The following is a 13,827-nucleotide window of genomic DNA, read 5'->3' as shown; positions in this document are numbered from 1 at the left end:
CGTTTTTTTTAAAAAAAAAGGTATCAAGCTCTTAAAAAATCACCCGTTACATACATATACCTACAGCCGTATATGTATGAACGTGTGAAATCCACCTATCGCAAAATAAAAACTTACAAAATTTAGAAATGCGGTGTGTTTTCGTATCGCGGAAAGGGAAAGGCGGCTAGATATTGAAATAAAGGGTAAAAGTAGAAGCAGCCTGCGGGAGAAGCTTTTTAAAGCCTTCTGAGAATATAATTTCAGAGTGATTGGAGCAAAAAATTTCTCTAGTCACCGCTGATTCGGATTAAGAATAGGCAGATAAAGCTTTTACCCTGTGCGCATCTATATCGATGATGGGCACCGCCTTGTCCGCGGGCAAAGCTTTTTAAAGTTTTCTTAATATTTTGTATAGGCGCGTGCTGACTTAAAGCTCTCTCCGCTCATCGCTGGTCTATATACAACAGTGACGTTTAGAGAGAGTATCCTGTGCACATCCATAAAAAATGTATAATAGATTTGTGTGACAACATCAAACCACAAATCGGAGGAGCTCGGATGTATAAATATATATATAGATTTTATGTCATCACGGCCAATATATGTATATCCAGGTTGAGAAGCTTTTTGAACATTACTATGTGGGGGGGGGCACATAGTAAAAGACCTCTCCCTCGTCTCTCATCGACATGAAAATTAAAGGCTATTTTGTTTGTCCGTGAAAGATGTTCTTTCAAATGATCACAGATATATATATAATCACCTAACGAATTTTCCAGATATAAGCAATTTTTATGATTAACTCTTTATCGTTGAACAAAACCATTAACCATAAAAAAAATTAATTCAAGCAAGTAGTTCCTTCATAGCCAATTTCACAAAAGAAATTTAAAAATATATTTTTTTATTTGAATTTAATATGAAAACTGACAGAAAGGATAAAATCATTTTTCACTTAAATTGCGAATTGTAGGCTTTGGCCCTTTTGAGTAGCAAATGTCATGTTTGCACCATTGCGACGCTGCGGCGGTCGATGCTTAAAATGACTGGGAGATGACCGTTCGTCTGGTGGTGGAGTTTATAAGGTTTACGCTCGCTATGGCTACAGTCAGGCGAGCTGCTTCTGTTAGACGTTGGTGAGCTCCAGTAATGTGTTCACTGAGACGACAGTCATATCTTGGTACTCGATGAAGGGGTCATTGCGATCGAGGCAAGGAGTGACTCTGCTGTACTCTATTGAGTGGTGTACAATGTACACGATGCCCCAACCCCACGTTGCACCGCTGCTTTGTTTCTGTCCTGTATGATTGCGCCTTTGTAGCGTACTGGCCGAAACAAAGTTTTTTTTTGTTTTTCGCTTCGTTCTACCCTTATTTCCTTCACTCAAACCGATAGGAGCGAACTCTACCTATAACTAATTTCGCTAACAAAAGCTCAGCTTGAAGAGCAAAGCAGCTGATTGTTGGTGGTGAGCTTATACATTGGGGAAAAGTCTTCATTAGGGGTGTTCGCGCCAAAACGATACCGACCAATGGTAAGAAAGATAGGAGGAAGAGATGGCGCGAAAAAGCATAATAGGGGCGCCGCCTTTTTCTCTTATCACGGCACTTTTGTTGTCCACCGTATGATGGCAATGGGAAAGTCCATGGTGTCTGTTCGCTCTAGCGCCTAATTCGTTTTTAGAATTAGTGGGCCAGCGCCAATTGATCGGGCACCAACCACACCGGCACTGAGGCCCAATAGTTTTGCGGACCGGCGCGTAGGTTGCGGCTAAACTTGTAGCCGCGTTCTGGAGCAGAACATAGTGAGCATTGAAGAGGGCAACATCCTTATCGTGTGCGAATTTGTTTTTAAAGTGGTCTGCTATTTATAAAAAAGTGATTTAGTAGCAGTCGCGGTAGTATCTTTTTTTTAGTTAGATTTGTGAAGTACCAGGATTGACGCTTAGCCTGGAGTTGGTCACTCAAGTCTAGGAGTGGCCCCAGTCGAGGTGGAAAAGCGCGGCATAGCACCACAGGGGCACCCAGTGGCCGACGCACACCCCGACCAACGCCTAAGTATTTCCTGTGTTTCTGCCTGTATTGGACTCGTATGTAGATAGATATATAGATAATAAAATGAGGTTAGTACCGCGACCTAGTGGGCTATTGTGCCCTCCCCTCTTCACAATACCTCATCTAAACCTAATTCCCTGAGAAAATTTAACAGTACTTTAGGGGATAGGGAGTGAATGTGCCTAAGCTGTGGCCACATTGAGCCTAAACTTCTCTCACGTCTTCTGCAGACTACATCACATTCGGTGAGGATGTGTAGAGGTGTTTCGCTGGTACAGTCGCAAAACTGACAAAGGTCACTTGAACATATCCCCAGCTTGTGTAGATGCCCCCTCTGCCTGCAGTGTCCTGTGAGGATACCTGTTATTATTCTAAGCTGCCCTTTTGGGAGGTCAATAAACCTTTGGAATATTCTTACTTTATAACCTCCCAGTAAACTCCTTGCCTGACGCATTCATGACGAACTTTGACAGTTTTGATCCCTCAAAGTGATCCTCTCTATCCTAAGCTCCTCTTTTAGAGTTTGTTTTTGAAAAAAATAAATATCTCTTATTTTGTCAATTTTTTTTTTTGAAACTTCCTAAATCAAAGAAAAGACTTCAGATATTTCATTTACGTTAGTTATTTTTGCGGCTCCGCATCATTATCTTGAATTTGTGCTTTGTAAACAATTTGATAAATGAAAAAAAAAATTAAGTTTTCCTTAGTTTTTTAATAAAAATTATAAACTTTATTATTACAAATTTTAATAAAATACAATTGCAATTTAATCAATTGTATGATTGTATTCATGCCTACATAAATGCTTCTTACTTGCTCTAATACATACATACATATTAATATAAATGTTTGTGTTGAATTTGCGCGAAACTTTATAAAAAAAAAAATGAAACCAAATTTTAGTAGGAGCAGACTAATTTCTGTTTATATATTAATTTACACTTTTTGATGAAATTTGTTTAAACAACCAATTGAGTTTCAATTAAAATCATAAGATCATTAAGCTTTTTCACAATTGGTTCATTATCGATAGGTGTTTGCAAATTTTCGTGCGAATTGACTTATTATCGCGAAAAAGACGCTAAAGGTTATATTTTCACTATTTTTGTTCAATTTGGCATATTTTTATTTTTATTTTTTGTAACGGTAATAAATATCCTCACTTCCTCAAAAAATTTTATAATGTATAAAACAGACTGTTTTGGGCGGATAAATATACTGGAATAATATGAATATGACTTCAAATCCGGTGGCATACATAGTTTCCGTTAGTTGTCACAAATCCCTTATTGGGCGCATCAAATTTTGCCATTACCGAATTCTTCAATTTTCAACAGCTCGCAGGTATATTTGAATAGTTTCTCACATTTAGCCGGATTCTTAGCATCTGGATGCATGTGTCCCAGTCCACCATTGTTCAAGTAGGTGCCACCTTTGCCCTCCACTTTAGGGTCGATGGCAGCAAACACAACAGTGCGTGAACCTTGCTCGGGAGTTTTGAAAAGCAATTTTTTCATGAATGGCACATAAGTGGTGGCGCTGTGCTCAAACAGATCAGTATCCACAATGCCTGGATGCACGGCATTCACCTGCACATGCGCCGATTGTGCGTCCAGAATGGTTTGCTGATGGCGTGTGGCAAGAATTTGTGCCAATTTCGACTGACTATACGCAGTGCCAGGATAATAGTGTTTGCTGTTAATGAAAATACATTATTATTAAAAAAAAAAAACTATTTCATTTAGTAAGCTAAATATGCTTACAGTCCATTCATGTCATTGTAATTGATGCGGCCGATCAAATTCACACACGATGAGATGTTAACGATGCGCGCATTCTTGCCCTCTTTGCCAGCAGCCTTCAGCTCGGGCAAAAGGAGATGCGTGAGCAGAAAATGGCCCAAGTAGTTGGTGGCAAAATGAGACTCATTTCCATCGGCAGTCAATTTGAAGGGCGCAAACATAATGCCAGCTGTAGAAGGCGTTACATTTTAGTATTCCAGCGCTGCTAAATTAAAAAAACCAAAAATTCCAACTTACCATTGTTGATTAGCAAATCTACTTTGTTATATCGCGCCTTAACTTTTTCTGCAAACGTTTGGACGGACTTCAAATCGCCAATATCAAGCGTCTCGCATATGAGCTTACCGTCAGTGCTTGTAAGATCGACAATGGACCTGACCGCGGCTTCGGCGCTGACGGGATCACGCACACCTGCAAGTATAAGCGAATAGTGAGTGAGTAGTCAAGCGAAATTGGAGTATGCGCAGTAACTGCCAAAATGTAGGCAACGCTTTTTCAGCTAAGCGTATAAAGCAAAGTGAATGCTAGGTAGTCAAGTGTAGCATGCTTTCAGGCACAACTTGTAAAGAGATGCGCTAGCGCAGAATGGCTGCAGTCGTTTAGTGACGAGCTTTTTTTTTGTGATTTCGCTGCGTAGGGAAAAATCTTATTCATAGCTACTTTTGTGAAACTATTTATTTTTATGCAAACTAAGTGTAACTATTTTTTGCAACATCGTTGGCGTCGTTGCAGCTCAAACTAATCAGTATGATTCTCATGCTTGAAACAAATTCTACGCTGTCTGTCGTTACTGAATGATGCACAGCTTTTGTGTTGGCATACGAAATAAGCGGCCAGCAGGTTTGAAGACAAGCAAGCTTACAGACATATTTTATATCACATTCAATATTCGCAGCACGCGCAAGTTGAATATTAATTGAAATCTTTAGATATTGATTTACATTAGGGTGGTTAAATTTCTGTTACCTGGAGAAAAATTCTATATATTGTTTTAAGAAATAAAAATCTAAAGACCAAATTTCAGTAATGAAATGCATGAATATTCAGGAATTTTGAAGCTTGCTTAGAAGATTGAAAATAGGGCATTTGCTCATCTTGCTCTGTATGAGGATAAAATTGTTTGCTCAACAGTTTTCATTCCAGTCGAAAACTTACCCATTATAACAGTTATATCACAAGCCAACAGTTTCTCTACTGTTCGTAGGCCAATGCCACGATTGCCACCAGTTATTACGGCTACACGTCCAGGTTGCTTATAAAGTGCTGAAGAGAAGAGAATAATCTATGTATTCTATATATTATACATATAAAATTAACAGCAAAATAGTGGCGTACTAATTGAAGTAATTAAAATTTTTATGTTGATTAAAAGTGACTACTAAAATTTTAGTTGTAATAACAATGTATTTTTGTTTTTTATTAATTATCGCAATTAATTCAAATCGACCTTCTACAAATACATATTTATGCTTGTACTCACCGACACGATCGCGTGATCGATATGTGAAATCGTTATACAAGCCCACTAGGCCAATATATTGATAGCGCAGCTCTGTTTTGAATTCATACCAACTTTTTGGCATCTCCTTCGACGTTTTGGCAAAATAAAAGCCACAGAATATAAATAGAACAAAAAGCGCAATAAATAGGGTTAACATTTTGGACGGCTGTGTTTATTTGGCGACGAAAAATATGCGAAAGCTGTAAAGAGAAGAAATATTAAATTTAGTTTTCTATATATTCTATTTTCTTAGATTAATAAAATAACATAAACGCATAAAAAAGTGCGATAAGTGCAAGACTAAGTAGTTTGTAGCGATTGCTTGGCCTGATAAGCACAGCTACATGATGACGTGGTGGCGCAGAGTTCAATTGTGGTTGACTCAATATATATGTGTGGTGCTTCTCAATATATTTATTTATGTATTGCATAACACAAAAGATCTTAACGATAATGGCGCCGTAATGGGACATTCATTTATGAAATCACGCTCTACAAATCAGAGATATGAGCTTTTGTTTATGATTTCTGCCGCCCGGCTTTTCTACTGCAAGTGTGTGCGATTTTTTAAATAAAATTTAATTGAATATCACGAAGGGTATACCATTTTTTAGAGATTAATATGCTCTAGAACACTTCCTACTTTTGGTAGACTGGTTTTAATATAAAAAAATATTTGCATAACGAAACTGTTTTGTTCTCTAAAACACGTGGTGATTAGAAAAAATATGAAAATTATAAACAAAAAATAAACCCGTTCTTTGCTATGCTTAAAGCATAATAGGCAAAATAATAGTAAGCATGAATTACTATGTATAGTATAAGCAGATTAATTTTAGTAGGCAGAATAACAGTTGTTCTGGCATACGCAGCAAGTGTAGGTTTCTGGCCCAGGGTTTGACTCGACGCCTGCCCTGAGCAAAAGAGTCCGAAGCAGAAGTTGCCTCATGAACAGCGTTAACGAGATTTCGCCCATCTAAACAGGGTTAGATCGTCGAAAACACAACCCTTTGGACGGGTAAACCCCAGTAATTCCAGTATGTAGAATTTTCCCATAGAGGTTTTGAGCGATGTCCTTTCTATGAGTTACATGGTGTACCGTGTCGTGAGTTGGTCGGGTAAAACCCGAGTCATTCCGGTACGTAGAACCGGCTGTCGTGGGAATGTAGAACCGGCTGTCGTGGGAATGAAATCTCGAGCGCTGCTGATCAAAACCGTCTATCATCTAAGCTGTTACGAAGTTTAATGCGGTGGCGATGCATTTTCCGAGACACAACTTGATGCGAGGCTAGTTGCAGGTGTCTAAGGTGCATGGAAGACTAAGATTCGTGTGGCGCTCGTTCGGCACACTACCTAAATTTTTTGCGTAGTTTTATTTGTCTGGTGCTGTGTTTCCATTGGAATTATAAAATCTATTATATTTTAAGATTTGCAGTTGGTTTTTTTTAGGAATAAAAACAGTTTCTTGAGGAATTAAAATAAAATCCATCGGATGACAAAACAGTTTAAGCTTAAAAAATCTGTATAAAAAAAATTTCAACGGAATCGTATAAAGAAATTTTTGATGCTGTTTTATAACTTTTTTCAAAGATTGGTATAAGAAAAACTTTAATAATCGGACCAAAACTGTTCCGATCTAGACTTTTTATTTTTTTGCAAATATACTCATTCAAAGTATTAAAGAGAAAGATAAGATGAACGAGTGTTATTCCAAGTTGAATTTAAATGTGCCGGTATTTGAAAAAAAAATTTGGGACGTGAATGAGTTTGTTTTGCAAGGAAATAAAAATAATGTTAATAAAAGTTCAATTTTTCGGTTACAAAATGTGCGGCAACGTTCAGAATAGGCCTGTTAATATATGTTGTAGCGTGGAAGAAAGCTAAAAATGGTAAATTGACATTTTATTTACGAATATGAGTACATATGTATGTCTTATATTCAATACCCTCTATCCGCAAATTTTCATAAATTCCGTTTCCAACAGTTATTTACTATTTTTTCGCTAACTAAATATTAAAAAATATGTTACTTTGACTAGAGTATTCGTAAATGTAGTGAAGTAGATGCAGAAAGCATTTTAAATAGTTATTTAGCATTATTTGCCAACTATGTAAACAAATCTATGTAAATTAATATTTTACTTGGTGTAACCACAACGTTTTAAGATCTGGATACTCCGTTATACATATATATGTACATATGCACTTGTTACCTACTTATTTACACAACCATTTGTATCGAGTATTTACGTCGTCTCTAGCAAAGAAAGGTGCGTCTCAAATTGAGTGGTAAAAGTTTGAAAACATTACAGTTACATTGGACATTGTCAAGCATTGACATGACGCACAAAAATGCTCTTTACCTGTTTAAGTATTTACATACTTGCGTTAGTACTTACTTTTAAAAACGCATACGAAAGCGAAACTGGTGCTCACTTAAGTTTAGTTTTTTTTCTCAAAAAAAAAAAAAACAAAAAATAAATTACAGGAGACAATGGGCCATATGAATTAAAATAAGCAATTGCTTTTTCTTAAAATTTCAGGTCTTTTACTCAATTTATTCAAACAAAATTGAAGTAAAAGGTATGATATTTTAAGAAAAAGCAATTGCTTAGTTTTTATTCATACGGCCCAATCAAGCAGTGGAGGTATGAGGTTTTGAATGTCTATCGAAAGCCCAGAGAAATCCAGCTGCTGCTGAAGGGAGATTGGAAGCCTAAATATTTTAATCTCGCATCGGTGCCAAATCGGTTAACTCCACTTTTTGAAAAATTTTTAATTTAAGTTTCAAAGCACTTCGTATAGTTATAACCAGGGAACGGATTTTATGGAAATTGCCTTTTTTTCTGCTAAAGAGATAGAGTATATTCGATTAAGAATGTCCACGATTTAGCTTTCCCCGATTCCATATATACTCATTTGATGTTGCCTTTTTTTGCCTTTTTTAAGATATTTGCCTTTTTTTTTGCCTTTTCTACCTTTAAAATAGTGATTATAGCATTTACATTTTTTTTGTTTTAAGATTAAAAAATATACACATGCCCATGCGGCTTATAGAAGTGCAGGGACCTCTTGCCAAATTAGTGTTGAAAAAATTCAAAGCCGTTTTCTCAGCTAACGTAGGCTTGAAGACAATAAGGGGTGTGGATAAAATTGTAAAGGGCGAGGAAAACGCCCTTATTCCTGATAATATGAACGTTTCAAACGTCCCATATTTAAATTGGACTCCACTTGTATCAACTTACGTCGAGCACACATTTAGTAAATTCAAGACTTTTCTTCGCGAAAATCGAATGAAAATGCTGCCAGAAAACTTCAAAATGTATCTTGTGGTTCAATGTTACTACAACTGTACAGATTAAAGTTTTATGAGTTAAAAACTCGAAAGGATAAAATAGTCAAAGATTCAAAGTACAAATTTTTCATATAATGAAACTAGTTCATAATTTTTCTCTTTTTACTTGTAATATAAACATTTCTAAAATAAATGTATTTTTTGATTGTTCTTCGTATTTTCTGTCTTTTTTTTAGTGCCTTATTTTGCTTTTTTGTAATACCTAGTGCCTTTTCCTGCCTTTTTCGCTATTTTGTGTTGCCTTTTTTTGCCTTTTTTGCAATAGCTAGTGCCTTTTCCTGCCTTTTTCGTTATTTTATTTTGCCTTTTCCAGCCTATTTCGTTATTTTATTTTGCCTTTTTTATAGGTTTTAAAGTCCTAAAAATCCGTTCCCTGGTTATAACTTACTATATTTGTAATTATTATATACAACTAGGTATTGTATATACAATATTTAAAAAAAAAAATTCTTTGTTTGAATTTATATTATGAAGGGCGATTTTCTTTCGTTCACTTACAATAATCATAAATAATCATAAACAGCTAAATATTTTATGGCAAACAATAGTGACTAGAATTAAACTATAAACTTAAAAACCCACAAAAAATTGCAAATTCGTTGGGTCTTTTTTACAAATGCAGACTTTGGCCCTTTGCATTCTAATGCGTAAATCTTTATATTTTTACACGGCGTGCCGACTTCACGGTTGCTTAAATTTCAAACTAACAAATAGGTGTTAATTTACTACCGCTAAAACGTGAACGCAAATAAAATAAAGCTATCGCTTGGTTTTACACATGACAGTGGCTTTTAGACGTGGCTACGTTCGTTTTACAAACAATGTCTCCATGTGTATAAATGGACTAAAGAAGGCGTGTAACGGCATTTAAATAGTTAGCCTCTTCATAATGTTTAGAATCGAGAAAGAGTCTAATACTTAGGACCAACTTACTTTTTAGGATAGTAAGGTGACACCGATTTTCAGAGAAATTAGTTTTTAAAACATCTCCATCCTTGACTAAATAATACTCTAGCGCGATGTGAGAGAGTGTTAGTCGAATGTTGTATGTGCGGAAGTTGTTTTTGACAGTTCCTTTAGCGCTCTATGGTATAAACCCGCAGACAACGGATGCCACAGTGTAATAGCTCTCACTAAAGCATCAAACAAAAGGAAATTAACCGAACAGGTTTATTAAAAACCCGCACACTTGGTTGGCATTACATTACATAAATAAAAATTTGTTACAAGGGCCTTAATTGGCTCTGATGTGTGGGTATAAATATATAAAACTACTTAAGTTGTTTAAAACATACAGATATAAATACATACACACATAAATATGTATGTATGTGCGCACGCATTACGAACGTGTAAATTACTGGGTTAAGAGTCAAGTTGTATTGACCTTAAACAAGTTTCGCTGCATCAGTGCAGTGAAAAAGCTACAACAACGGTCAACACATCGGGAAACTTGCCTGTAACTCCCATGTACTACTGAGGTTTTTATGTCAAAAACTGGATTGAGAAAATAATTAGCTGACCCTTTTGGGTGTCGCAGAAATAATAAAGCGCCAGATTTAATGTTTAAACTTTGCTTAACTTGTAAATAATTTTAGCGCTCGCTGTAATGTTGGCGTGAACACACAAATGGAAAGTACGCACCTACCCCGTCGGAACCGGTCATGTATAGTCATATACCTAGAAATTTATGGTCTTAGGCCATTCCAGAATGCATATTTTTCCACGCCAGGGTCGTGCAAAGAAGAATGTTTCAATGGGCATTACATGATCAGGATTCGGGATGTTGGTAAGCATGTGTCCATGATCTTATACGTTGGAAGCTCCAACCGAGAGCGCAAACATAATCCGTTTACTGTCATTGGGATGCCCACGTCCGATTTCTTTTTAGTTAGCAGCTACAAAATGGAGAGCTTAAATAAAGCCAAAGCTTTTACGTCAGCATGCATCTTTGTATACATCCTAAAAGACATACATGATGAAATTTCCGACTGGGTACATATGAACATACATTCCCAATAAACATTAGGCTTCGTTAACAATTCGAAAATGTTTGGAAAACTAATATTTTTTCAAGTATTCGCTTCGAGAACTAGGCTATTCTCCAGAAAAACGGAACATTCGTTACCCAATATATTTTCCCTTCGTTATGAATTCGAGATCCAGTCCATTATCGAATTGAAATTTTAATGAGAGAGGGTGATTTTCTTATATTTTCCTTCGAGAATGAGCTGGACTTCACTTTATCTCTTGTTACTATGGTTTTCATTTTATTTCGAACCCCTTTGGAGTGTACTACGGTTGGTTATGAGTCCGTTCTCAGTTCGATGTGCATATTGGATATCCAGTGTCTTTTTCGAACGTTCGCCACAATGTTTATTGGGTTGTATATATGTATGTATGTATTTGTGTGCGTATAAATGCAAAAGTTAATAAGCTAAAGTAGAAATTTAAAATGGAAAACAGACCAAAATGCACACACAAAAAAAAAAATAACTCTCTCAATTTCCGTGAAGAAAAAAGTGTTTAAAAAAAGCAAATGCAAATTTTGCATTGCAAATATATGGCTGAAAGGGCATACATATGTGAATGAAACTCAGCATATGAATACGTTAACAAAGAAATAAACAATCAGCACACGAATATGGCCAATAAACCAATTAATGCTGACTAGCATTGGCATAGTGCCAAGAACAGTAGAGTTAGGTATGAGGAACAGTTGTATAAATTGAAAAGGTGTAGCGAAGAAAATGTTTAGAGTTCATTGGCAGCAGGTGAACAAGAACGAAAGAGTGATTTTAGAAATTGGTTAAGCAATTGTTAACAGGTTCCTGATGACGAAAAGGCAATTGGTTAGCAAATGCGGTTCGGATTACTGCTGACAAAAGGGAAACATTTTTTTTTTTATTGTTTTAAAAATCAGCATTAAGGAAATTTTTATCTACTTATCGCTCATTTATTTCAATAGTGTCATAATCCAAAAAATACGAATAAAAAGTTAAGCATGCCGCCTCCTTCTCTTCTTTGTTGTGTAAATTTCATAGCTGTATCGATTGCCAGTACCTCACCAGAATAAAATACGTATTAATTTTTACTATTCAAAGCTTTAAAGCAATTTAAAAATTAATTTTTTTTGCGCAGAATTTCTTAAAATTATGGGATGTACTTAAGTACATAAAATCTATCACAGCAACAGCGAAAACAGGGAATATTTATGTACAAACGTCGCTATTTTTTGTTTTAAATTTACTGCTAAATAAGAATTAGAAGCTACTTAAAGTCATCAAAGCAAGCCATTCAAAAACACTTTTGCTTGACATAAATCCGAGCTAATCGCCATGGAATAGGATGGCGTGAAGCAATGTTTGAGTGCGTGTGTATAAGCTGATAAAGCGAGCTTCAACGCTCGTAAACCGAAAGAAACTAAAAAAATGTAGGTAGACAGAAATACAAACATACGTACTACTTATTCACACTCGTGGCGGTAAAAACGCTGAAGAAGCAGCAATAAACTTTCTTTTTTCCCCCAATTAATACATGAGAGGCCACATATGCACCTGCATATCTAAAGGCACAAACGAATATCCACAGCTATAAATGTGTATGTGGGTTTCAGTGCTGTTCAGTTGGCTTTTAGCGATTTTTTTTAGGGTCTTTTAACATTTGGCATTCGAAAATTTACTTAAATTAGTTTTGCATGCGGGATGAAGCAGTGCGTTGAGACATGTTCACATGTATGTAAATATAGACTACAGATATAAGCTAGACGGAGCTAGCCTAGTGGCCTTAGCTAAAAGTTGATTACATTTCCATCGTTAGTAATATTCACAAATACATTGTAATACATACATACCTTGTTGTGGCGATAGTGACAATAATGTATTATCGCTGTTCCTCTTTCGAGTTAATACTGAGTCTGCCTTAGCAAATACACCAATTCCCACTAATTATTAGATATTGTTTTCCTCTTTTAATAGCTGATTTTCATAGACACGTTTTTGTCAAGTCACGTAAATTCTATTAACTATTGAGTTTCTTAATTTTCTCATCAACGCTTAAGCACTTAGCACTTAGTACAATATGTTACCTGGCTGCGCCTGCGTTCGTAAACAAATATCGCTAAAAAAAAGCGCAGGTATGGATAACAACAAATAAATTATAACATCAAGTTCCGTCGCCGCGCTATAACATTCATAAGCTCCCACCACAACCAATCGCCGAGAAACTCGCAAAGTGACTAAAAGCTCGATGTTGCCGGCACGTCTTCCATAACAATAGGAGCTAGCGCTTCGCTACGCAAAGCAAGCTATGCCAATGGAAGCTACTTGCCAATGTTGGCCACGGCGTTGGGTAATGCTCTCTGCTAGTTTTTTAATTCGTGGTGCGATGAGCGCTGGCGATAGCACAAAAGTAATGAATTCACCCGCTCACATCGCATGTGACACTCGAATTGGCTTTACAACAGAGGAATGTTGAGTCACTTCACTTTACTTGGAACGTTGTTCCTTATGAATTTTGTTTATTTTTGCTAAAATGTTTCGTCGGAACTCTTTTTTTTGCCTCTAATTCAAACAAATTTGCAAAATGCCGGCGCAAAGAAGAAATAAATGAGCAGCTGAGCTATCAGCTGATAAGAAAATAAACTGTGCTGCCACTGACGGTGAATTTCGGTCAAACGTGGTAATTTAAGTGTGGTGGATTTTTATTGAGGATTTTCAGTGGAGAGTTAAGAAAATGAACTAATCAAGGCACGAACTAATAAGAAATAGAAATGCATAAAATAAAATAAAGTTGTGTAAAAAAGTAAAGCAAATAAAATAAAATAAAATGAAATAAAATTAAAATTAAAAAAAGTTGTGACAGCTCGATTTGATACTGCCTTAGAATAAGAAGAAAAACGCGAAGAAATTATTCCCGATTTTGGGGAAAAATATAAAATTTCATATTTTCGTCTAAACAAAATTTGCTTTTTTATAGTATATTCGTAATAAAATCAAATAATACAAAGCAAAATACCTTTTTAAGAAAACAAAATGTGCATACAGAAAAAGGTTAAATAAAATGAACGGGAGCCACGAAAAGAAAAACATAGACTGAAAATAAAATAAAATTAAATTAAATAAAAATAAATTA

At 35.8% G+C, this 13,827-nt stretch overlaps 1 protein-coding gene across 9 annotated transcripts; it reads right to left on the bottom strand.

Moving 5' to 3' along the window:
- Positions 1–2,746: 2,746 nt before the first annotated feature.
- LOC118744288 (dehydrogenase/reductase SDR family member on chromosome X) lies at positions 2,747–13,325 on the bottom strand. Of its 9 annotated transcripts, XM_036477198.1 has the most exons (8): positions 13,126–13,324; positions 12,782–12,813; positions 12,548–12,718; positions 5,319–5,539; positions 4,994–5,101; positions 4,076–4,249; positions 3,800–4,007; positions 2,747–3,731 (listed from the first exon to the last, which is right to left on the bottom strand). In XM_036477198.1, the coding sequence occupies exons 4-8, from the start codon at positions 5,494–5,496 to the stop codon at positions 3,335–3,337; spliced, it is 1,065 nt and encodes a 354-aa protein (XP_036333091.1). In that variant the 5' UTR covers positions 5,497–5,539; positions 12,548–12,718; positions 12,782–12,813; positions 13,126–13,324; the 3' UTR covers positions 2,747–3,334. The 9 variants fall into 9 exon arrangements, with proteins under 9 accessions (XP_036333091.1, XP_036333084.1, XP_036333086.1 ...); XM_036477191.1 differs by adding an exon at positions 12,158–12,484 and having other exon boundaries at positions 12,548–13,325; XM_036477193.1 differs by having other exon boundaries at positions 12,782–13,324.
- Between the last annotated feature and the right edge of the window lie 502 nt (positions 13,326–13,827).

This window comes from Rhagoletis pomonella, unplaced genomic scaffold (assembly GCF_013731165.1).
Source record: "Rhagoletis pomonella isolate Grant_MI unplaced genomic scaffold, Rhpom_1.0 Rhpom_scaffold_00008, whole genome shotgun sequence".
In the NCBI taxonomy this organism is placed as follows: domain Eukaryota; kingdom Metazoa; phylum Arthropoda; class Insecta; order Diptera; family Tephritidae; genus Rhagoletis; species Rhagoletis pomonella.
The sequence above is the reverse complement of the archived record's forward strand: the minus strand, read 5'-3'. Positions and strand labels throughout refer to the sequence as shown.

Coding starts and splice junctions, on each gene's coding strand:
- LOC118744288 (XM_036477191.1), bottom strand. CDS start 5,496: ATGTTAACCCTATTTATTGCGCTTTTTGTTCTATTTATATTCTGTGGC. Junction 5,102..5,318: donor TCGATCACGCGATCGTGTCG/GTGAGTACAAGC, acceptor TCTTCTCTTCAG/CACTTTATAAGCAACCTGGA. Junction 3,732..3,799: donor TACAATGACATGAATGGACT/GTAAGCATATTT, acceptor TTTCATTAACAG/CAAACACTATTATCCTGGCA.